Genomic DNA, 23,553 nt, shown 5'->3' with positions numbered 1-23,553 from the left:
TTTAAAATTTTTGAGAAATCGGCCTTTGAAAATCATCAATTTTTTTCCTCCTATTTCAGGTAAATTCAGGAACTTGGCAACACTGTCAAAAAAAACTTTAAAAATATTGATGAAGTTCTGTGAAAGCCGCACATTGTTGTCATTTTTCGTTCTCGACTTATAAGCAGTTAAAATGTGTCAGTTTATAAGTGAACATCCTGTATTTTAGCATTTATTTTTGTATTAAAAGGTTAAATATTAATAGAGTTGTTAGCTAAAACTCACGGCCACTTTCCCAATTATTACAATTTTCATTTAAAAGTATATTAAGTACGTATCGAGAACAGTAGAACGATTCTATAATTTTGTGTGAACGTTACTTTATGCCCTAGCATCTCTGAACAAAAGCTTGGATAATGCAAGTTGCAAAAGGGAACAGGTAGAATCAGATAAGACGAAAGAGGATGTTGTTCGACAGTTAAAAATATGAAAATAAAGGTTAATGCTACAGTAAGGACGTTCACGCTTTAAAGATTAACTTTCCAGAATTAAGTTAAAGAAACGACATGTAAATTTACTGTTCAGTTTTTAAAGAAGCAGGGCGTGTTATATCTCGGTCCAAAAGTAAAACTATAGCTAACTATTTTTTGTTGTTAAATAATTTACTTATCGTCAGCGTAGATGCCAGAAAATTCAGCATAGCACAACGTTATACCAGCCAGACATAATTATAATATCAAGTCGCCAAAGCTATTAATGTACACTTACTTACCTTCAGCATCTTCATCAACCCTTCCAGCTGTATCATAAGTTGTCTTCTTGAATCTTGTAGTGTAAGAAGGTGGGTTTCCAGTTCATCTTTGCGCATCCGCAATGCCCGCAATTCGCTCATCAAAACGGGATTTTCGGCATTATGGCTTTCTAATTCCTGCTGTCTTCTACAAAGATAAATGTAATAAAATACTATATTGAGCCAATTAGAATAACGGTTCTCTTTGTACCTTAACCTAGCAATTTCTTTCATAATTTCTCGATTTTTTGCTTCCAATTGGCTAATGAGTTCACGCTGAGCTCTAGTGGAGTCCATTCCTAAACAAGTTTCTGATGGAACTCTCCCCTAAAAAAATTTAATACATTTAAATAATTGTATTATTATTATTATTATGAATAAAAAGTAAATGACGTAACCTTTTTTTAAAATCTGTATTAATACTTTAAGAACTAACAAAAGCAATAACAAAATATAATATTAAGCTCGATAAGCTACTTACCATTAAACCTGCATCTGGAGATAGGGAATTTTTTCTATAGGTCGCGCCTCTGGGCTGAAAAACAAAGCGAACATAGCAAAAAAGCATATTTAACATAAAATAAAAGCAATGAAATATCATATTAAAATAAATATACTTAATTTAATAATTTCGCAAAACTAAAATAAAAATGCGAAAACAAGACATATTATATACATGTAATTATTATAAATAATTTATTAAATAGAGAGCATGTACTTTTCGAAAATAGTTATTTGATACATGCTATAATAATTACAAAGGTTATTAAAGAAATATTTTTATGACTTTCATTTTTATCATTTGTAATACTTTTCTTTAATAAACAAATCTTAATTTAAAAGAGGGTAAACAAGTTATCTTTAAAAATAAAACTTACAATGCCTCCCCTGGCGTCTTGGGCTAATTTCGCGGCATATCTCGCAATAAGCCGATGTTCGTCATCTCTTGCACTATCCAGACTAGAATAAAATATGGTAGTATAGGTAGGTAGGTATAGTCAATATGGCAATTATTAAGCCTTAAACCAAATTAACAGTTTACTTATTGGAATCTTAAAAACTATTTGAGATATATCTAATCGAAAAACTGATAGGTCGTCCAATTGGTGATCCAGAAAATAAAGTCGCAAAAGATCCATATTTACACTGTGTTTCATTTGGATTGTAATTGCAGATTGTAATTTTCCTTACTATTTAGGAACAACCTTGCAGTTTTCACAAACCTGTGTCACTTTTCCATCAAACTTTTAATGCCGCAAATAAAAATGATATACCTTCTGTTTCTGAGGTACGGGGTGAAAAAGTGGTAACTTTTAAGGGTTTACGTTCCTATAAATGTTATCTTTCCTATGATGGTGTTTGATAGGTGTGACTTTAGGAATTTATTAAATTTAATTTTTGGTAATGATTTTTTGTAAATTATCACTAAATATGGTAGGACCTAATTTATTGAGTCAGATCTTATTGCTTAAGATTGGTTAATTTCAATAATCAATGGTAATTGGTGTTGATTGATGATTACTTCCTTCTTATTGTGTAGGGAAAGGAGGGTGCGACCCACACAGGCGAAAATCGGGGAAAAGCCGGCCATAAATAGTAGTAGTGCTGATATGAACCACAAACATATTTAATCATAAGAAAATGTTAAAATTAAGATAACACGTTCATTTTAAAAAATTTTTTTAAATCCCCCCCGCCCCCCTTGGGTTCATTTATTGCATTACATAGGCGCTGCGTAAGTACGCATTTCCTTAAAAAAATTTCAGAATGTTATTATTTCAACAATTTTTCAGTTAAGAGTTTAAAATTCATAATACAGAAAATGTTTGAAATAAAATTCAAAATGTTGAGACTTTTGATAATATAAGTACCTGAGTTTAATAAAATTTCTTATTATAAATTACTAAATAAAGTTGTGATTTGTTTGTTTTTGTGCTATTTAATTTTATAAGTAACCTTTGCTTTGTGTGTAAAAATAAGCAATTAAAATACATGTTTAGAGTAATATATTTAAGTATGTAAAGTATATACAGAGCTTACTTAACAATAACTTTGTAATAATAGTAAAGCCTAACCTATCTTAATAATAATTAAAATCAATCAATATCTTCACTATCACTTTCATCAGCAGAAATTGTTGGTTCATCAAAAAATGCCAAAACTTCTAAAGGGTACTGTTTAAGCTTTTTAGCAGATGATTTTTTCATATTGGAGATTAAATGATCAGAAGATATTAAGAGATTACAAAATATATCTTCCATGTTTTGTTTTCTTGAAAACTTCCGTGCATGAAATTCTCTGAATCTTTTAATATCTTTATTTCTTGATTTCTGGGCTTCTTCGCCAAGTTGCCCAATTGGAACCAAACAATATGATATTATATCAGAACTGTGCATTAAGATTTTATGCACGGAAGTTGGGATATTGTACCACGGATACAATTCTACAAATTTTCTGGCCGTATCATGACAGTAATCCTTAAAACTATCGATTTTAATATGAAAACCACTAGAAATTGTTAATAAAATTACTCTAAATCTAAATATCAAATCTTGATTAATGCCTGTAATTTCCGAAGCTTTAGCAGCATTCTCAAAAAAACGGCGAGCAGTGTTGCCGTCATTAGTACTTCCAAAACCAGGTTTTGGTCGATCAACCAATAGTCCCATTTCTTTAAAAAATAAGCCTTGGATTCGTTTTTTGGCATTTGCAAGTTTTTCTTTGTTTTCCTGGCCTCGCGCTTGCCATTGCCATCTTATAAGATAGATGCAGCAAACACTCAAAAAAACGAATCCAAGCATGTAAAGATGACAAACCAAATTGAAATCTAGATTCGTCAGCAATTTTCTGTTTTAAAACCTTATCGATATTGTTAAAATCTTTGGATGTTAGATTACACAAATAGCATCTCTGAGTTGAAGTATTTTCAGTAACAGCATTACACAATTCGCCATCTATCATTGTAAAATATAAAATGTGTTGTAAAAATACATTGTTTCCTTGAATATCAAGCTTTGTTGGTTGCAAATCTGAAATTTGTTGGTCAAAATATTGCTTTTCTCTCACTGATAACTCTGTTGTTTCATGCCTAAACTGGACTCTAAGAGGTCTACAGAATCGTGTGGAGGAAGTTCTGGGATTTTCGCAGATTACAAACTTATCTTTTGATTTCGGATCACCGTTAATGAGCTGAATTGGTACCATTGATGTTAAAACGATATTAGCATCTGAAATATTGGACTCTGCAAACTGCTGTTTGTATTGACTCATCCCAGAACTCCCGTCACACCCCCATTTGCAAATTTAATTTAAATTATTATATTTTTCTTGGTTTAAAGAATTTAAAACTTCTTTTAGGGACTCAAATAACCTTAAAGATGTATGATCCAGCAAACTTTGAAAAGGCACTTCAGCAACATCCTCAGAAATGTTTAGGTTTTCTGGGTAGCACCTTTTTTTTGCGGCAGTTGTTGACTCATAATTAGGATAAAGAGTTGACCTATGGCTTTTTGCCGAATTTCTTATAAGATTGTATTGAAATTTTGTCAATTTAGCCTCTACAAAAAGCGATAAGGCTTCGTCCGCTGAAAATGGTATTTCACATCCTTTTTCAAGAGATTTTTTATATTTTGATGCACGGGTTGGTGGTGAGAATGCAATATTTATATTAAATTTTTATATTATAAATTATATAAAATTTTATATTAAATTTTTTAACACATCTGCTTCATCCAGTTTACCTTCGGATCTAAACTTCATTTGAGCAGCAAATGTTAGTTCTTCAGGGCTTCGATCTGCTCGCATCTGTTCAGTTCTTCTTCTTTTTGATCGGTCACTTAAATCTAAAAATCCAGTGAATGGCCTCCCTCTACTCGATAGAGTTGTATCCTGCATTTCCGCTGGTTGAGCTTCATTCATTGCAGAAGAAAATTCCAACTCAATATTTAACCAATCTCGATTTTTATTTTCAAATGCAGTTTTATTTCTTGATGCTGATGACCATTTTGTGTCATATTTCTCGATGAATTTATATATTTTTCGTAAGATTTTGCCATTTAAAATTGGTTGCCAAATTGAATTTTAAACCCATATGGCAATTTTTTTATTTCTATATTAAATTTTCTATTAAATGATATTTTATTTTATAAAAATTAATTTATTCTTCATGTTAGTAGCAGAAAAAAATTTCTTGCGTTTTGGACCTACAATAGCATTTTATACGAATTTGGACCCGGACTACAAATCTTTAAAAATATTTTTCGTCAAGATCGCAAATTATCGCAGCAACTTAAGATTGGATCTTACAAAGGACTTATTAAGCAATAATTTAAAACTAATTTAAATTCGGGAAATTACGCGAAATCATACTTTGAATTTAGCAGAAGATCAGAAATTTAAATTTTTAAAAAAAATTAACTGTTAACTTTTCAAAAAATCAGTAATAAAAAAAAGTAAAGAAATATTTTTAATTAATATAATTTTTAATATTCTACTTACCACTAGCAATAGGCTCCATTGCTGCTTTAAAAAATTTTCACCCACACTTTGCCGAAAAACTAAATTTAAATTACTACTTTTTACAGGCCCTTTTGAATCACAATGAAATAGTCTCCACGAACATCAACTTTCAACTAAAATATTTCTGCAAGTGACAAGACGAAAAACAAAAGGGTAATTGTTTATTATACCCAGGTAACTAGATAATTGAATTATACTCAGAATAGGCCTTAATTGGGAAGTTGGTATTTCCGATTTATGGCCGGCTTTTTCCCGAATTTCAGTTTGAAAAAATCGGTTAAGATTTTAAATTAAATGTAGAAATTAAATTAAATCCACTCATATCATATTAAGGCTCAAAGCCTTCTTTCGCACTTTCAAGAAATAAAAGATCTATTATATAACAGCAGCCCTCTAGTAGTATGTATTAGTGAGACACATCTTACATTCGACATAGAGCTACTATACTGCTATACGTGAGACTATTAACCAAACAAATGAAGAACTGATGGGCGCGAATTGGAATTACACCTTGACAGATGTAAATATTTATATAATGATTTTATAAGCATAATACAAACAGCTTTAGATAAGTTTGCGCCTGAAAACAGGTATTCTATAAAAAATATCCATGGATTAATGCGACGGTTCAAGGGATTCAACGGGAAAGAAATTTGCCTTATACAGGGTGTCCCGGTTCATGTGGGAAATCTCTCGGATTCAGGTAGAACATCGAAAAATAATACCGAACGTTCCTATAAAAAAAATTCCTACAGGCCTTCTTTACGAAGATACAACCTCCTAAAGGACGCTGCTGGAAATTGGTTTTTCATAAATTACTTTTAAACTACCCGGTAGAATTTAATAAAAATTTACAGGTGATGAACACTTTATTAGGGACCTCTTAAAAAGACATCCTTAAAATACATTTACCTTGTTTACTTTACCAGGGGCGGACTAGTTTGTACACTTTAATGCGTATATTTTTAACACCCTGTATGTTAAAGTCTAAAAAAAATTTGGATACCTTGAACCCTGGGCTAAAAAAAAGATACTCTTCTTCATTATCGATAAAATGAACCGTTTTGGAGAAAAAAATAATAAACGAGTCAATGTATTTTTTTAATTTTTTTTTTAATGAGATAAGTACGCCAGTTATTCAAAGACCAGAAAATTTCGATGTAAGTCATTTAATTAAAAAAAAAAACATGTTCCTAAAAATACAGTGGTGTCCTAAAAAATACTTTTACAAAATATTTCTTATTTATTATACGTTTATTTCTATTTTGTTATTCTTAAGATAAAAACTAAACATAAAAAAAACTAAAAAAATAATGTAAACCAATTGTATTGTACCTGACTTATTTATCGGAATTTTTGCATTTTTGAACGCATTATTGTTACAAACGTTGCTACACTCCAAATTTAGCAAATACCTATCATTTAAACCTAATCTTTGTCAACATATTCATCCTTTATTTGATAATATTTTTTTAATTTTTGTATTTTTTGGTAACTTTTAATTTAAATTACGTCAAAATATGGAGTTTACTTTTATTGAGTATGCAGATATGCATCTTATGTATGGTCTGACGTCTTGCAATGCATTGGAAGCAAAAAGATTGTACGAAGAAAGATTTCCCAATCGCATTATTCCGGATCAGAAAACATTTCAACGTGTTAATTAACGTCTAAGGGAAACTGGTAGGTTTCTGTTTTTCACTTAATGAGGTAATACTATTAAATTTCCTTAATGCAATTTTAGGATGTTTTGAAAAAAAAAGAATAATGGTGGTCGGAGGAGAACAGCACGTACAGTGCAATTGGAAGAAAATATTTTAGACGCTGTAGCTGACACTCCTACAACGAATACTCGAAAATTAGCCGCTCAGCTTCATTCGTCCAAAACAATTGTACATAGGGTACTTCAAGAACAACTGTTGTACCCATATCACTTACAAAAAGTGCATGAACTACTGCCCAGAGATTTTGCTCCTAGAATACACTTCGCAAACTGGCTGTTAGATCAGCAGCGAAATAACCCTAACTTTATCAGCACGTTCTTTTTACGGATGAAGCAGGGTTTACGAAAAATGGAATTTGAAACTTACATAACTCGCATGTATGGGCTGATGAAAATCCCCGTGATACTATTATTTCTCATCATCAACATCAATTCCAACCAATAAATATCTGGGCAGGAATTATTGGCAATTTTTTGATTGGGCCATTTGAACTGCCACCACGTTTAAACGGAGAACTCTATTTGGAGTTCCTCCAGAACAATCTTCCAGATTTATTAGAAGATTTGCCCCTTGCAACCCGCCGAGATATGTATTTTATGCATGATGGAGCCCCGCCCCATTTTAGCCTTGCTGTAAGACACCACTTAAATAATACTTTTAAAAACCGTTGGATAGGTAGAGGAGGACCTGTTGCTTGGCGTCCTCGGTCTCCCGATCTAACGCCATTAGATTTGTATCTATAGGGTCACCTCAAAACCTTGGTGTATTCCACCCCAGTCGATAATTGGGAAGAACTGCTCCAAAGAATTACATTTTATTGTGATAATATAAAAAACAATGTTGGGTTATTGTGGCGAGTGCAGCAGTCCTCGATTCGTCGTACCCGCGAATGTGTTAGAGTTTTTTTTTCTAATTTAAAAACATTCACTCATCATAGGTTTTATTTTCTAAAAGTATTTTTTAGGACACCACTGTATTTTTAGGAACATGTATTATTTTAAATTAAATGACTTACATCGAAATTTCTCTGTTCTTTAAATAACTAGCGTACTTACCTCATTTAAAAAAAATTAAAAAAAAAACATTGGCTCGTTTATTATTATTTTTCTCCAAAACGGTTCATTTTATCGACAATGAACAAGAGTACCTTTTTTTTAGCCTAGGGTTCAAGGTATCCAAATTTATTTTTTTTTTAGATCTTAACATACAGGGTGTTAAAAATATACGCATTAAAGTGTACAACCTAGTCCGCCCCTGGTAAAGTAAACAAGGTAAATGTATTTTAAGGATGTCATTTTAAGGGGTCCCTAATAGTGTTCATCACCTAAAATTTTTATTAAATTTTACCATGTAGTTTAAAAGTAATTTATGAAAAACCAATTTCCAGCAGCGTCCTTTAGGAGGCTGTATCTTCGTAAAGAAAGCCTGTAGGAATTTTTTTATAGGAACGTTCGGTATTATTTTTCGATGTTCTACCTGAATCCGAGAGATTTCCCACATGAACCGGGACACCCTGTAGAAGATTTTGCTTTACAAAAACCGATTCTGACTGGAAAAGCTATCAAAAACTCAGAAACCAAGTAACCTCAGTAATGCGTACTGAAAAAACTAAATATTATGATAATAAAGTTGATCAATCTAAAGGTGATAGTCGCAACATGTGGAGGGCCTTAAAAGGTTTACTGGGAAATAACTGTTGATAATATCTGTTGATTATATGGATGTTGATTTTGGGACATACACAGACAGTATAGAGGAAAACTTTAATCAATTTTATTTAGATAACTTACAAGATATTTCTGCAAGTACAATGCAATTAACTTGTAATACAACTATTCCTCCGAATATACAAATTTCACATTTAAAAAATGTCAATCTGTCACAACTGAAAAAGACAGTTTTTGGATTAAAAGTGATAATGTGCTTATTGTGAAATTAATAAAAGATTTATTTAGTGTCATTGGATACGCTTTATTGCATTTAATTAATTCGTGCCTATCAACTGGAATAATTCCAAGTGATTTAAAAACTAGTGTAATAATTCCAATACCAAAGGTAACCACTCCAAAGATTCCTGCAGATTTTCGACCGATAAATTTATTGCCTGTCATTAATAAAATTATAGAGACAATTGTATGCCAGCAGTTGAGACAATACTTTGAACAACATAAACTGTTATATATTGGACAATCAGGGTTTAGGAATAATCACTCTTGTAAATCTGCTCTTCAGTATGTGTGTGGGACATGGCGAAAAGACATTCACGAAGACAAATTAGTTATTAATGTATTTGTGGATCTCAACGTGCTTTTGAGACAATAGATCGTAATATTCTTCTTAAAAAACTGTTGTCTTATGGTGTGTGTAATAGAACTTTGGACTGGATTAAAAATTACCTGGATAAGAGGTATAATAGAGTATGTATAGGACAAAAGTTTTCAAATAAAATAGAAAGTATTATAGGTGCACCACAAGGTAGGTACTGTTCTTAGACCGCCGTTGTTCGTTATTTATATAAACGATATCTATCCTCTTTTACAAAACTCTTTCGTAAATTTATTTGCAGAGAATACAGTAATTTGTGTGTCAGGTAAAAATTACTGAGAAGCTACAAGTATTTTAAATTCGTAACTGAATATTTTGTATCAATGGCTTTGCAAAAATAAATTAAAACTAAATGAATCAAAGACAAATTGTGTGCTAATAGGTACCAAAACAAATTGTAAAAAATTTTTAGGTCAAGGTTTAAATATTAAAATTAATAAATAAAAAATTCAATTTGTCAGTGAAATAAAATATTTAGGAGTACTCCTAGATCAACAATTAAATTTTCATGGTCATGTAAATTTTATTTGTAAAAAGGTTGCCAAGAGAGTTTTAATTTATTAGAGAAATTTTAATTTATAAAATAGAGCACGGATTTATGCCATCATATCTGCAACATTTTTTAGAAAAAAGATCCAACTTTCAACAATATAAGTCAAGAAATGATTATCATATTTCAAGAGTTCGATCAACTTTATTGCAGAAATAATTGTTTTTTGAAGGGTTGCAAGTTTTTAACTCTCTTCCATTAGAAATCAAAAATGCAAGTAATCTAAGGTTACTTAATAAGAATGTTAATAATCATTTATTTAGAAATAGCATTATCTGATGTGCAGTTTATGTATTATAGGTTTTACCTTTATTTTATACTACTAACTTTAGCAAATTAAATGTATTAGCAAAGTGCTAAATAAAGAATATTATTATGTAGTGAAATTTATTTGTCCGACTAAGTCTCAGATAAATTATGAACGCCTAATGATTCGGAGAATTTTTCTTCGGGAGGTGTGTTTTTCTTAAATGAATATTTGATGTTCCAAGTCGTTGACATTGCACGGCGTTCATATAAATTATATTAATTCAGGGTATTTTTAATTTAATTTGTATATTAGGAACAGTATAGTACAAGGTATTTTTGTCTCTTAGATTTTTTGTACCGGGCGTTAAGTTTCCATAAGTGGACTAATGGAATACTGAAAAACTTATAAACCACTAGGCATGACCTACCAGCGGAGGATCAAGTGAAAACTTTTGATTTGTGAAAACAGTAGGGTTTGAAAAACCCTAGAAAACAATAGTAACGGCGATTCTCTACAATTACAACCAAATCAAAGGCACTCTTGATGTACATAATATCATATTATATTCATTCTATCAAAAACCTGTATAACTGTAACCTGTATATAATATGTTTTGTCAAAACGACAAAAATATTTATTATTAATCATATTATTTGAAAGTGATCTTTTGCGCCACTTCTATACTAAAACTAAAATCAATTTTAAATATTTCCAATAAATTTGTACGACTGTGAATTTCTCAATTATAATTTAGAAAAAAATTATTTATTATCTGACGGTTAGTTTATTACAACCATATTGTGCGAGACTTTTCATTAAAACCTGAGATAACAATTTTATATTCCGACTAACCTAACCATTTGTGTTTAACTTTCTGTGGTAACTTTTTTTTTAACAATTTAATATCGTAACCTTTTTTCTATGAAATATATTTTCTAAGAACACAAAAAATTGTGCTATTTTTAAGTTATTCGTTTATTTATAAAAGTGTCGTTTATTTATAAAGGTCTTAGGTTATTTTTTGTTAAGGAAGACATAACCCAGAGTGAAAGCTTCGATTCAAATTGAATTCTCCATCAGGTCCCTAGTCTATATTCCAATTAGGTACCAAATCATCTCATATTTTAGCACGCGATTTCATGTTAACGTAAGTACGAGAATTAACATTATTCCATCTACGTCCATATAAACTGTGCGCATATGTTTAGAGTTATTTGTATGTTATTCACTATATCGATACTTCGATTTCGAGTTTCGATTAATTGCGTTTAGTTACATGGTTTATTAAATTGTTTTGTACCTCCATAAATTGCCCCACGAATTTCATTAATGTGGAGGCTGTCTCATAATAGATTTAAGGTTTTAAAGGAATAAAACGAACATTCAAATTATTGTAGATCAATTTTGATATACTTGCTAGACATGCCGATTTATTGTTTAAACAAAATTTTTCGTTTAAATGCAGGGCGTCTTCTAGTAGGATGTTAGTCTACAGCGCAAGCTGCGAAAAACTCGATAGCATATCTGTACGGATATGTCACGTAAAGCATTGGTAATTCAGTCTTTTAGTTGGTGGATGGTGTCTGGTACTGGATCGGTGTAGACGACATCCTTCAGATATCCCCAATCCTAATAACCGTACCAGGAAATAGTTCTGTAACTGCGTTGATCGATGTTGCTACAGCATGTGCCGTGGCACCCTCTTGTGGAAACTATGCACCGTTGTCATCATAGCCAGGGAACTGTAGTAAGGTTTAGCGTAAAAAATTATGAACCACGGTGGCGTAACGGGCGTTGTAGTCACCGTACGTCCTACACCATCTTCAAAAAAGGAAGGCTCAATTATTCCCAATAGCATGCAAATATTTCCATGGCACACCATACGATCACTTTTTTGTAGTGTAATTGTTGATGTTTTTAACGCGGATTATCTTGGATACAATATCGGCAGTTGTGTTTGTTCGCATATCATTAATATGAAATCATTTTCTCGGCAAAAGTTTTTGGTCTTAAATGGTCTCCCGGCTTCAGAAATTGACAAAGTTGAATTTTATAGGGGCGAAAGCGTAAGTCTTTTCGCAATATTAGTTGAACACTAGCGCGGGTCAATTACAACATTGCTCGGAATGTTATTACTCAACTGTTCACTAACGATGCCAACAGTAAATCGCCTACACATCTGATATTGAAATGTGCACAAAAACGCCAATGCGCCATGGTGTATAAACGATTCAAGCATAAACGCACGTTCAAGCCTAAAATCCGCATTGTTAGCGCCACCTATCTAAAGTATCACCGCCCTCCTCGTTAACGCAGAGCCCACGTCAGAATAATTTTAAATCTTAAATCCAATATGAGACACCCTGCACTTTTAATGCTTATTTAATTTAAATAAAAATGATTCTCAACATCTCTGCGTACCACCTACGAGTACTTTCTCGAGGTCACAGAAATCGATTCGCCCTTTTGATCAATTTTGCCGGTTTGTTTGTTTCTGAATTAAGATAATTTGTGGTATGTCTTAAAATAATGTAAATGTACCTTCTAGCAGTGGATCTACTATCTAAGCTGCCCATTCCATCGAAGCCAGGAGCAAACTGGCCTTCTGGAAATCCGTTATGTGACGGAATTGGTGATGGTGGCCTGAAAAAAATTAATAGAAACATGAAGCAAAGAAGTGTTGTTTAGATGTGACATATACAGTGCGGCTCTTAATTGTCCTCCCCCTCTCTTGTCTTTTAAATGCGTTTGTATAAAAAATTGAAATTTGGCACACATCATTAGCAACATAAATACTACTTTTTGGCCCCTAGCTCATTTTGCAAAACTTGAAAATGGCGGCAGCACGCCATGTTGAAAAATGAAATTAAATAGAAAGGGGGATCAAACGATACATCGTTTGAAAGCTCTTACTGAATACTTTATGGTCCTAGAATATTAAGTCATTACTTCTACCGATAGCAAAATGGCAGCCTTTCAAAATCTTATTTTTCATATTTTTATTTTCTTTACTACACCTGTTCAGGTGTAATTTGTTTGTAGGTGTGTTATTGTTTGTAGAGTTTTTTGTCTTTTTTTTGACATTGACAAAAAATATAAAATCTACAAACATCACACCTACAAACAAATTACATCTAAACAAGTGTAGTAAAGAGAATAAAAATGCAAAAGATAAGATTTTCAAACGCGGCCACTTTCCTATGGGCGAAAGTAGGAGCTTTGAAACGATGTATCCCATAACCCCCCTTTCTATTTAATTTAATTTTTCAAAATGGCGTCCCGCCGCCATTTTAAAGTTTTGTAAATAGAGCTAAGGGCCAAAACGTAGTATTTAGATTGCTAATGATGTTTGCCAAATTTCAAAATTTTATATAAACGCATTCAAAAAATAAGAGGGGAGGGGGAAATTAAGAGCCGCATTGTATAACACACTTGAACATTTAGAATTGTCCTATGTTGCTCGTTTAATGTATTTTGACGGCTTAATTGAAAATTCAGAACATTTTTTTCTTTTTCAATTTCGGTTTTATTTTTCATGACATTTTACAATGTCTGTGTCTTTTATTTGCGTTAGTTTTAAGTTAAATTACTATTTTCTTGGCAGTGCCATTATAATTTATTTATTTTTACTAGTGAAGACAGTATTAAGGATGGGTAATCACTATTTTGTTATTCTATGTAACTGTTATATGTGCTCGGAATAAAAAATATTAAAAAGAGTTATTCAAAAATCTTTTTCAAAATAATAACAGTGATCATGCTAAATGACAAAATCCAAACCTTTCAATAAATATATATTTAATAAAAATGTAGTATATAAAAATTCCTTGTGATTGCGGTATATTTTATAAGGACTTAGTTTTCTTATGTTTAGTACATGGATCTCACAAACTATTGCTAATATAAAAAAATTACATAGGCAAAGAATTGCAGTTTTGTAAAAAATAGTCAAAACCAATTTTAGTTTTCCAAAATATTATAGCTGTCAATGGACAATTTAAAAGAATTCTTTGATTGTGACTTTTTAAAATGCACGCAGTTTTGGAAATGTCGGTATGAGAAGAAAAACATCGATACAATAAAAACATTTTAAAAAGTTATTTCTCATGGATTTAAAAAAGAATTATATAGAATTGTAGCTAGCGATGTGCGCATTACGAAATTACTTATCAGATCCTCACCCTGTGGTAAACCCCTGCCACACGGGCCTAGATGGGTTGCTTATAACAATGAAATCTAACGCTCTTGTTAAAGATATAGAATTGATGTATTGTATTATATATAAGTATTGATGCCGTATTGGAGAAATCAGCAGTTGATAAATGTCGATTTTGTCTATGTAACAAAATGTACGCTAGCAAATGTGATATAAAGCAATTGATGAAAAAAAAGTCAGGGGTTTCACTTGTAGCTCAATCCCCCATGTTACAAACCAATGCGAAAATTCTTAGGACGACCTTCGCCGAGGGTGTCCTATTTGCTATGTGCGACTATTGCTATTTCCGAAACTATAGGAGATACGAGAGCAGTTAAATTAGAAAAAAGTTACCAATTTTGATGCTTATCCTAAATTATTTTACAGCGTTGCAAAATGTTTATTAGTTTGTGAATTACAGGGTGATTTATAAAAAACGCCAAATTTTACTTTAATTATTATTTCTAAAATTATTGGTTTTAGAAACTTACTTTTAATTACAAAGTTTTATATTTTTTTTGTGCTCTACAAAACTTCAACTTTAATTTTTTTTTTATGACATTTGAAATCTTGGCATCGGCTATCAACTTCTTTTTTCTTAAATACGGACCTGCATTTTTTATAACTTATTTTGAAAGCAGTTTTTATTCCCTTTAAAATAATGTACCTCTTTCATATGTTTCTCAACGTTTCAACGTATCAATAACCATCATCATGAATTTTTCCTTAGTGCGGATCTGACTTGCTAAAAACTTAAAACTTTTAAATGTTTATTCTGATGAACCCTAATCTAAATGTTAAAAAATGTAGTTTTAAATTATGATACTTATTGATATTATCCGTTCAATTTAGTTGAATGAACTAAAAAATATTTTGCAATGCTGTAAAAGGACTTAGAATAAGCTTCAAAATTGGCAACTTTTTTCTAATTTAACCGCCCGCGTATCTCCTATAGTTTCGGAAATAGCAATAGTCACACATAGCAAATAGGACACCCTGTATAGCTAAGATTATGTAAGATAACGAGCATTACATTTTATGCACAACTTTTGTAGTATTGAAACAGCAGGATGCCAGTAGCTTAATTGCTGTGAGTTTTAATTAATAAGTTATCAATTAATGATACGTGTACTGATGTGTTAAGCACAAAGAATTTTTTGTTACCTAATGTAATCATCATGTATAAGCATAAACTTCGTTGAACAATTAATAACATGCAAACATTCTAAGTGTTTATTTCTGTAAGTCAATTAAGTAGTAATTCATTACAAAAACTTGTGGAAGACAATGAATGAGAACCAAATTAAAAAGTCTATACATATGGTAATTATTACATTAATAGGAAATCACCTGAATCCACAATAGTGTAATTCCACAGATTGTTTACAGCATTCCTTCCTTATAAAAGACCATATGTCTTTTTTTAGACGTTGAATTCGCTAAATGATAGTTTTTTAATATTTAAGCTCATTATTTACAGTGTGTATTGAGTGTAAAAACTGTGGTACGCGTATCTGCCCTTGAGCCCCCCTTAATGTTGAGCAAGAAGAATTCCATATAATTTTTTTTAAATCCATAATACCATAACTTTCTACATTTTTTTTATTTGTTAATAATTTTTTAATTGTCCTTTGGCACAGGGTTTGGCCGTCCGGTAAAACGGACAGAACGAATCGTTAAAGACAGTTTACGTTTTTTCATCGAATATGCTTTGGTGGCACAAGATATTACGCCGACAAAGAGCATGAAGTGTGAATGCATGTAATGAAGTAAAAACATGTAATGTAATAAGTGTGATTTACTGGATACTGGTATCTACTATTTCAGATTCAGAAACATTTTCTTATGAAAAATTAGATTTTTTTCATTCTAACATAACAAAGATACCTAATTATTGCTAGTACTTACACAATATGACTTAAATTCAAGGTTTTTTCTGGTTGTTCAGGAAATCGTGGCAAATTATTTCTTTGTTTATCCGGAACACATCGAAACGATTTCCTTAGGGATTGACCGATAGTTTTACTAGGAGACTAAAATAATTAAAGTAATATAGTAAGTAGTATATACTTTAGTTATACATTGAATTTATCAAACATTTGTATTAATACTTACATAGGAAGCGTATTCTTTTACTTGATGATCTAAATTATGAGGTTGCGTCGTTCGTCCTTTCCAAAAACAATCCTGACAAAGGGTATAGTGAGGACATTTTTGACACCTATAGCGAAACCCAGTAAAATTTTCCCGTTGACAGCTGTCACATTGGATAGGATGAACCACTAACCAATAAAATATCAATTAGTCATAAACAATAAAAACATTTTATTCCTAAGATGCAGCTAATTGTATAGGTTGTTTCATTACAGGAGATATCAGATTTAAGCTATGAACAATTCGAAGTTTTGACAAAAAAATCGGTTAATTACAGTGCCCAAGAGAAATTGCTGCAAATATTTTTTAAATCACTAACTTTACAGTTAGGGGGCGTAATTGCTATGGTCAACACGAAAGGCGATTTTCTAAAAAACATTCTCATAAAGGTAGAGAATTATTTTAATAGTTTCATGACAATTCTTCATATTTTTTGCTATAGAATTTAGAATTTTTAGACTGGAGAGGAGAACGTAATTTCGGTTTACTTCAACCGAATTTAGCTAACATCTTATTTAAGTTTCGTTTCTCAAAGATATGAAATGTTAGCTTAGGTATTACGTAAGTATCATAATTTGAAAAGGGCATTTCTGAACCAATTTTAAGTAAAAAAATTTCAGATAAACATTGGCCCTAAAGTGATTAGTTTTTAGAATACAGCGTGTTCAACTTTTAATTTTTTTTGTTTTTTTCATAAACTGCCAAGAGAAATAATAAACGTCATAGCTTTAATGTTTACAAATACAAAACAATCGCTGCTAATAAGCAAAGCTAATTTAATTTATTTAAAAAAATTGATGTAAATAAAAATATTAATATTAACTAATTAACGATTTATTCCTCTCTCTCTGCTCTTTAAGTAGCTATAAATATTTAACTAATTATTAAAATTGTATCAATAATTAGGGATAACTATGACACTGGTTAGTAAAAAAAAGTAAATAAATAGCTAGGAAGTGTATTTCTACACCATAATCTCATATGCGAAAATCAATTAAATGTCTCCAACCGTCTTTGAAAAAGTCGTCAAAATAAAATTACTTAACACCCTGTAAGTTAAAAGCCAAACATTTTAAGTCCAAATTTAAATGAACTTTGCAATTTAAAAATCGATCCAGGAATTTGACATATAAAATTAAAACAGGACATTTCTTAAAAATAATTTTTTCGACTGGCACCCCAATGCGAACTTTTTAAATGGAGATTTTTTTTCAAATATTTTGGTGTGACTTTTATTAAAAATTTTTCTATTAAACTTTTTTAAAAAACTTATTACTTATATAAACTTATTAAAAATAACTGAACACAAATAAAGAAAACAACTGAATCAGGTATGACCCTAGATACATAAATTGTAATATAGATCTTATACTAAATGCTAAGAAACTAAATCGGAAAAGTGTTTAAAATTAAATAAGTTACATCTTATAAGTTCATTCTTAAATTCTTATAATGGAATAATATTATAATAGTATTCCTCAGACACGCAATTGAAATAATTTTGGAGGTAAGTTCTCTTTATATTTTGCTAAAATATTAATGAGTATTTTTTCTACTAAAATATACATCTTATAAATGTTACGAATCCATATGCGAATACAGTGCTATGATTCACTCTGTTTCGTATTATTTTATCCAAGATCGACAAAACAAACGCTCAAAATCCACGGTATAACAAAAATACTTGATTAAAACTATGATAATATGTCTCACTCAACTAAAGCATTATGATACCTACAAATAGCTCTCATGATATTTTTTTTGAAATTATAAATTTATAGCGGAAAACTTACCGAAAAACTTTTCAAGATATACATATGTAACACAAACATTAACAAAGTTCTTAAATAAGTGAGTATAACGAGCCCACAACCGGCACAACCTCAACCTTCAACAAGCCAAAGGCCGGATGTTCAACCTTTGACGTCAACTGAAGCCGATGCCGATGTAGAACAACCAAATGATGGAGATTAACAACCATCAGGAGATGAACTGAAACAAGATGATCACTCGACATATACGCCAGCAAATACGCAAACTGAGAACATTGAAGCTATTCAGGTAAATGAAGAACGATTTAAAGATCCAGCATATTGGCCCGAAATATTAACGGATAATATTAGATTATTGATTTTAGGAATAGGACCTGTTTAAATTAAAAATATTAATTATCCCATTAATAATTTAAATAGATGTTTTAGCGTTGCTTACTTTGAAAAAAAATTAACTAACAATGAAAAAGTTCCTAGAACCTGGCTTATTTACTCAAAATCTAAAGATTCAGTGTACTGTTTCCCTTGTAAATTATTTAAAGTTTCTGATAATAGTTTTAATGAGGGGAATGGCTATAGTGACTGGCGACATTTATCTCGGACTTTAGAAAGACACGAAACCAGTAAGGGGCATTTTGAAAGTGTTAGGAAATGGCTTGAATTAAAAAAAATCAATAGAAAAAGGTTTAACTGTGGACTCTATCAATCAAAATTTATTTCAAATGGAAAAAAAAAAGATGGACTTCGATTTTAGAGAGAATAATATCTGTTATCCAGTTTTTAGCTGGACAAAATTTAGCTTTTAGGGGTAATAGTCAAAAACTATTTGATAAGGGTAACGGTAATTTTCTGAAACTAACTGAGACGATTGCAAAATTTGATTCTGTAATGGCCGAACATATTGATAGAGTCCAAAAAGATAGGAACAAAATGCCGCATTATTTGGGAGATAAAATACAAAATGAATTGATTTTTTTAATAGGAGAAAAAGTAAAAAAGTGTATTGTTGAATGTTTAAAATTATGCAAATATTTCTCAATCATTCTTGACTGTACACCTGACGTTAGTCACCAAGAACAAATTACCATTATTGTTAGATTCGTTTTTATTGATGATTGTTCTAAAAGTATAAAAATTCGAGAACATTTTTTAGGATTTTGTAAAGTTACAAACACTAGTCAGGGGTTAACAGATTTTTTATTAAATTATTTAAAAGAACTGGATATTGATATTGCCGATATGAGAGGTCAGGGCTATGACAACGGAGCAAACATAAAAGACAAGCACAATTGCCTACAAAAAAAATTTTGAAAATATTAATCCTAGAGCCTTTTTTGTAGCCTGTGCCGCCCATAGTTTAAATTTAGTAGTTAATGATGCAGCAAAAAGCTCTCTAGAAGTAACTAATTTTTTTAGCATTATTCAGGAAATATATGTCTTTTTTTCGGCCTCAACTTACAGATGGAATGCTCTCTTAAAAGAGCTGCCCAGGCTAACACTAAAGCCCTTATCGGATACCCGTTGGGAAAGCCGTATTGAGGCAATAAAAACTCTTAGATTTGAGTTGGAAAAAGTGTACGATGCTCTGTTTACGCTTTTTAATGATGAAAGCAGAGATAATGAAACAAAGAATATTGCAATGTCCCTAATAAATAAAATAAAATCATTTAAATTTATTTGTTCGTTAGTTATTTGGTACAACATTTTGGCAAAAATTAATATAGTAAGCAAAACACTGCAAAATTCTAATGTTATTTTACCAGAAGCTGTACAGATGCTAAAAGAAATCAAATTATTTTTGACACAAATGAGATCGGAAAACGGGTTTTTAGACATGATAAATGAATCTAAGAAAATTGCGGAAGAAGTAGACGCCGAAATTTCCTTTCCAGCCATTCACTCAAAAAGACCAAGGAAAAAAAAACGTTTTTTGATTATGAACACAAGGATGAGCCAATCCAATCTCCAGAAATAAATTTTAAAGTAAAATTTTTTTTTAATATTCTCGATATTTTAACCTCAAAATTGGATGAGAGATTTCACGATTTACAAAAACATATTGAATTATTTGGTTTTTTAAACAATTTGAAAGCATTTTCCAAACCCGAAATAATGACCTATTGTAAGAATTTAGAAGCTAAATTAACTGACCCTGAAACAAAAAATATGGACATAAATGGATTGGACCTCTATAATGAAATCGACATATTATCAATTTACATTAATGATAGAAATATTTTCTCGGCCAAAGAAATATTAATATATCTGGTTGCTAACGATTTGAAAGGCATATTTCCAAACTTATTCGTAGCTTTAAGAATATTTTTAACAATGCCAGTCACTGTAGCTCATGGGGAACGCTCATTTTCCAAACTAAAACTAATAAAAAACTACTCAAGATCCACAATGAGCCAATCAAGACTATCAAATTTATCCATAATAGGTATTGAGGAAGACATTGTTTCTAATTTAGATGTTACCGACCTAATTAGGGAATTTGCATATAAAAAGGCAATAAAAGTAAATGTTAGCATTTAAACCAGGGTTCTAATTATTTTTTTTAATTTCTTTAAATTAGTATGTAAGTAAAATATATTTTCTTTAGGTGTTTATATCGATGTAATTACATATTAATATAGAAATACTTATATAAGTAAATAATATATGCTTTTATGTATATTTTTTGTATAGGTAATATTGATATACTTTTTTTTTAAACCTTGTACTTTGGTAAGAGCATTTTTTAAAACACTTTTTATAAAAATCACTGCTCGGCCCTGCTAGAGTCCCCTCTCTAGCAAATATTAAGTTAGAATATTTGCTAGAAGGAAGTTATTTGCACACAAGATTTGCATTCATGCATCTTAGGCAAATCTTGTCTTCTTGGTATTCATCTGTATTCGGGATTTAAATGTAGAATATAAATATTTTTTTACTGTATTACTATTTATTTTAAAATCGATAGTTTCTTTGTCTAATTTGTGTTGTATAGGTGAAAGAATAAACTTTTTGTTGTTATTGTTTCACTCATCTTTAGGAAAAGTTTTTATTTAATTTAAATTTTAATTGAAATTTAAATTGTTGTCGAAGAAATATGTAACAAATTATCTTAACCCTAATAAGTTAATTTGGTTCAAATGTAAATCCTTAATTTACACCGAATAAATCTGTGTTTCTAGAAGCTTTTCCATCTCCATTGTCTCCAGCAAATCAAGTTTTTGACTATTATTGTGCTGATGTAAGTCTTATATTAAGAAAAGTCGAATGATGTTTGGACTGGAAGGAGATGGTTAGCAAAAGAGAACTACATAATAGTTATATCTATTTTTATATTTATTAAACTGGTCTCTACTATCTTCTTGTGGAACTGATCAATATACACTGCGGGACACCTGGGAAGGATAAGTTGGAACTAAGTTGCAAAATTATTTCGAAACATTTCTCTTGACCACGTTTATTAACCAAATCCGAATTTTTCCCCAAAGTTCTCCCTTAGTGACACCCTGTATTTACCTTTACAAACACGCTAATACAATACATTACCATTTTCAACACTGGCAATCCTATGCATCAGAGATAACCACACCAAACAAGGTGGTCCAGGATCTGACATCATTGTATCCAAAAAGTCATTTACTGTTATTTTAGAATTCTGAAAAACATATGAAAAGTAAATGAATAAAACTAGTTGGCAGATGTCTCAAATCATATTTTAGATTGCAGAATTTGGAAAAAAAACTTGCTTAAATTTTATAGATGTTTAGGACTCACAGGACTAAAGATACTTGAAGCTAACGTATCGGTATAACTAAATGTAGGAGACTCATAAACAGCAGCTGGTAACGCCAACACTTCCTGCAAATATTCGTTGAATCTCCATTGTGTTAACAACCCATTGCTATCAGAAATTTGGGAGAAAATATCTAAAAAATCATTCAGTTTATATTTGAGTTATGTCAGATTTTAGGAAAACTTACATCGCAATTTGTCCATAATCTTGCCAGCACATAGTGTAGCCAGAGCAACTTTTATAGAAAACACTCTTATCTTTCCTATGTTATCTCTGTAATAGAAAACTAAATTAAAACCTATAAAAAAATATTTACTATGAAAGATAGGCATCATAATATGGTACCTGATAGATTACATGCAAATATAAATTCCTTCGATTAAAATATATAATACGCAATACAAATTCTTTTACTTGACTTGCCATAGAATATTAATAAATGCAGATTTATCAATATATTAATAATATACTAATAATATATATATTAATATATACATATTTATATAGAATTAAACGAGCGTAAACTTATTAAAACTTTTGTATTTTTTTATCACGGAGCATAATATAATAACAGAGCCGATATTAAATTATAAATTAGATATTGCCCTCAGTACTATTTACTCAAATCATTTGATCTAACCATGCATGCAATTATGCAATTATTTCTGCACTAACTTAAGGCCACAAGATGTTCTTTGTTGCCTGCTCTTTCTGATCATCTAGCTGTTAAGTTGAAATTTGATGTTAGCCTAAAGATGAGATACGAAAGCTCGTTTATTAGGCAGAAAAACTTCTCTGCATTTAAATTACTTTGCTATAAGGTTGACTGGAATGGCATTAGTAATTCTCCAGTATCCCTTTCATTTGAGATTACAACAGCTGTTCCAAAATTCTTTCCCAATAGTTAATTTTAAATCAAGAACTAGAATTAGATCATGAATTCGCATGGGATTGAAAATCTCTTAAAGAAATATTGGACCTCTACATTGTTTTAAAAAATCGTGTTTGTTCTAAATTACATCTAAAGATATCGGTCCGTTTATCGCAATACTATCAAAGCTGCTAACCATTTTTTTTATAATAATCGCATGAAGTCAACCCCTAATAAGCACAGACAGATTTGAAGGATTGTTAATGATTTTAGAGGCTCCAATTCTGAGCAGAACATGCCTTCTTCTTTAAGTGCTAGTGAAATTAACAGTTATTAATGCTCACTCAGTGGTAATCTAATTAGTGGCATTTCCATGGCTTCTAAGGATGCTCTGCTCCTGTCGACATAGAAGAAATTTAAAAAACAATTATGTCTATCAAAAATAAACATTCCTCTGGTGGGAATGATATTTCAATTAGGGTGTTTCTAAATTTGCCAGACTCAGCTTATAATATCTTTGCAAACACAATTAATTGCTGCGTTGAGATTGGATATTTTCCAGATATACTTAAAAGGGCTTCGGTCATTCCGATTTTCAAGGAGGGGAACCAGGAATGTCCACCTAATTATAGACT

The 23,553-nt window shown here is 30.8% G+C and overlaps 1 protein-coding gene across 2 annotated transcripts in view; it reads right to left on the bottom strand.

The window, feature by feature from the left end:
* The window catches only part of LOC126735478 (dystrobrevin beta-like), a 75,459-nt gene that overhangs the window by 19,141 nt on the left and 32,765 nt on the right, over positions 1-23,553 (bottom strand). Inside the window, exons 4-13 of one of the 2 annotated variants that reach the window (XM_050439479.1) lie at positions 22,235-22,320; positions 22,029-22,180; positions 21,801-21,909; positions 16,447-16,613; positions 16,240-16,364; positions 12,678-12,779; positions 1,648-1,729; positions 1,251-1,304; positions 981-1,096; positions 752-917 (exon numbers count right to left, since the gene is read on the bottom strand). In XM_050439479.1, the coding sequence (XP_050295436.1) occupies positions 752-917; positions 981-1,096; positions 1,251-1,304; positions 1,648-1,729; positions 12,678-12,779; positions 16,240-16,364; positions 16,447-16,613; positions 21,801-21,909; positions 22,029-22,180; positions 22,235-22,320 (1,159 nt within the window). The remainder of the gene's footprint in view (positions 1-751; positions 918-980; positions 1,097-1,250; positions 1,305-1,647; positions 1,730-12,677; positions 12,780-16,239; positions 16,365-16,446; positions 16,614-21,800; positions 21,910-22,028; positions 22,181-22,234; positions 22,321-23,553) is intronic. The other variant, XM_050439480.1, reaches the window with a different exon arrangement.

The sequence above is a fragment of the Anthonomus grandis genome, chromosome 4 (genome assembly GCF_022605725.1).
Source record: "Anthonomus grandis grandis chromosome 4, icAntGran1.3, whole genome shotgun sequence".
Lineage (NCBI taxonomy): Eukaryota > Metazoa > Arthropoda > Insecta > Coleoptera > Curculionidae > Anthonomus > Anthonomus grandis.
The sequence above is the reverse complement of the archived record's forward strand: the minus strand, read 5'-3'. Positions and strand labels throughout refer to the sequence as shown.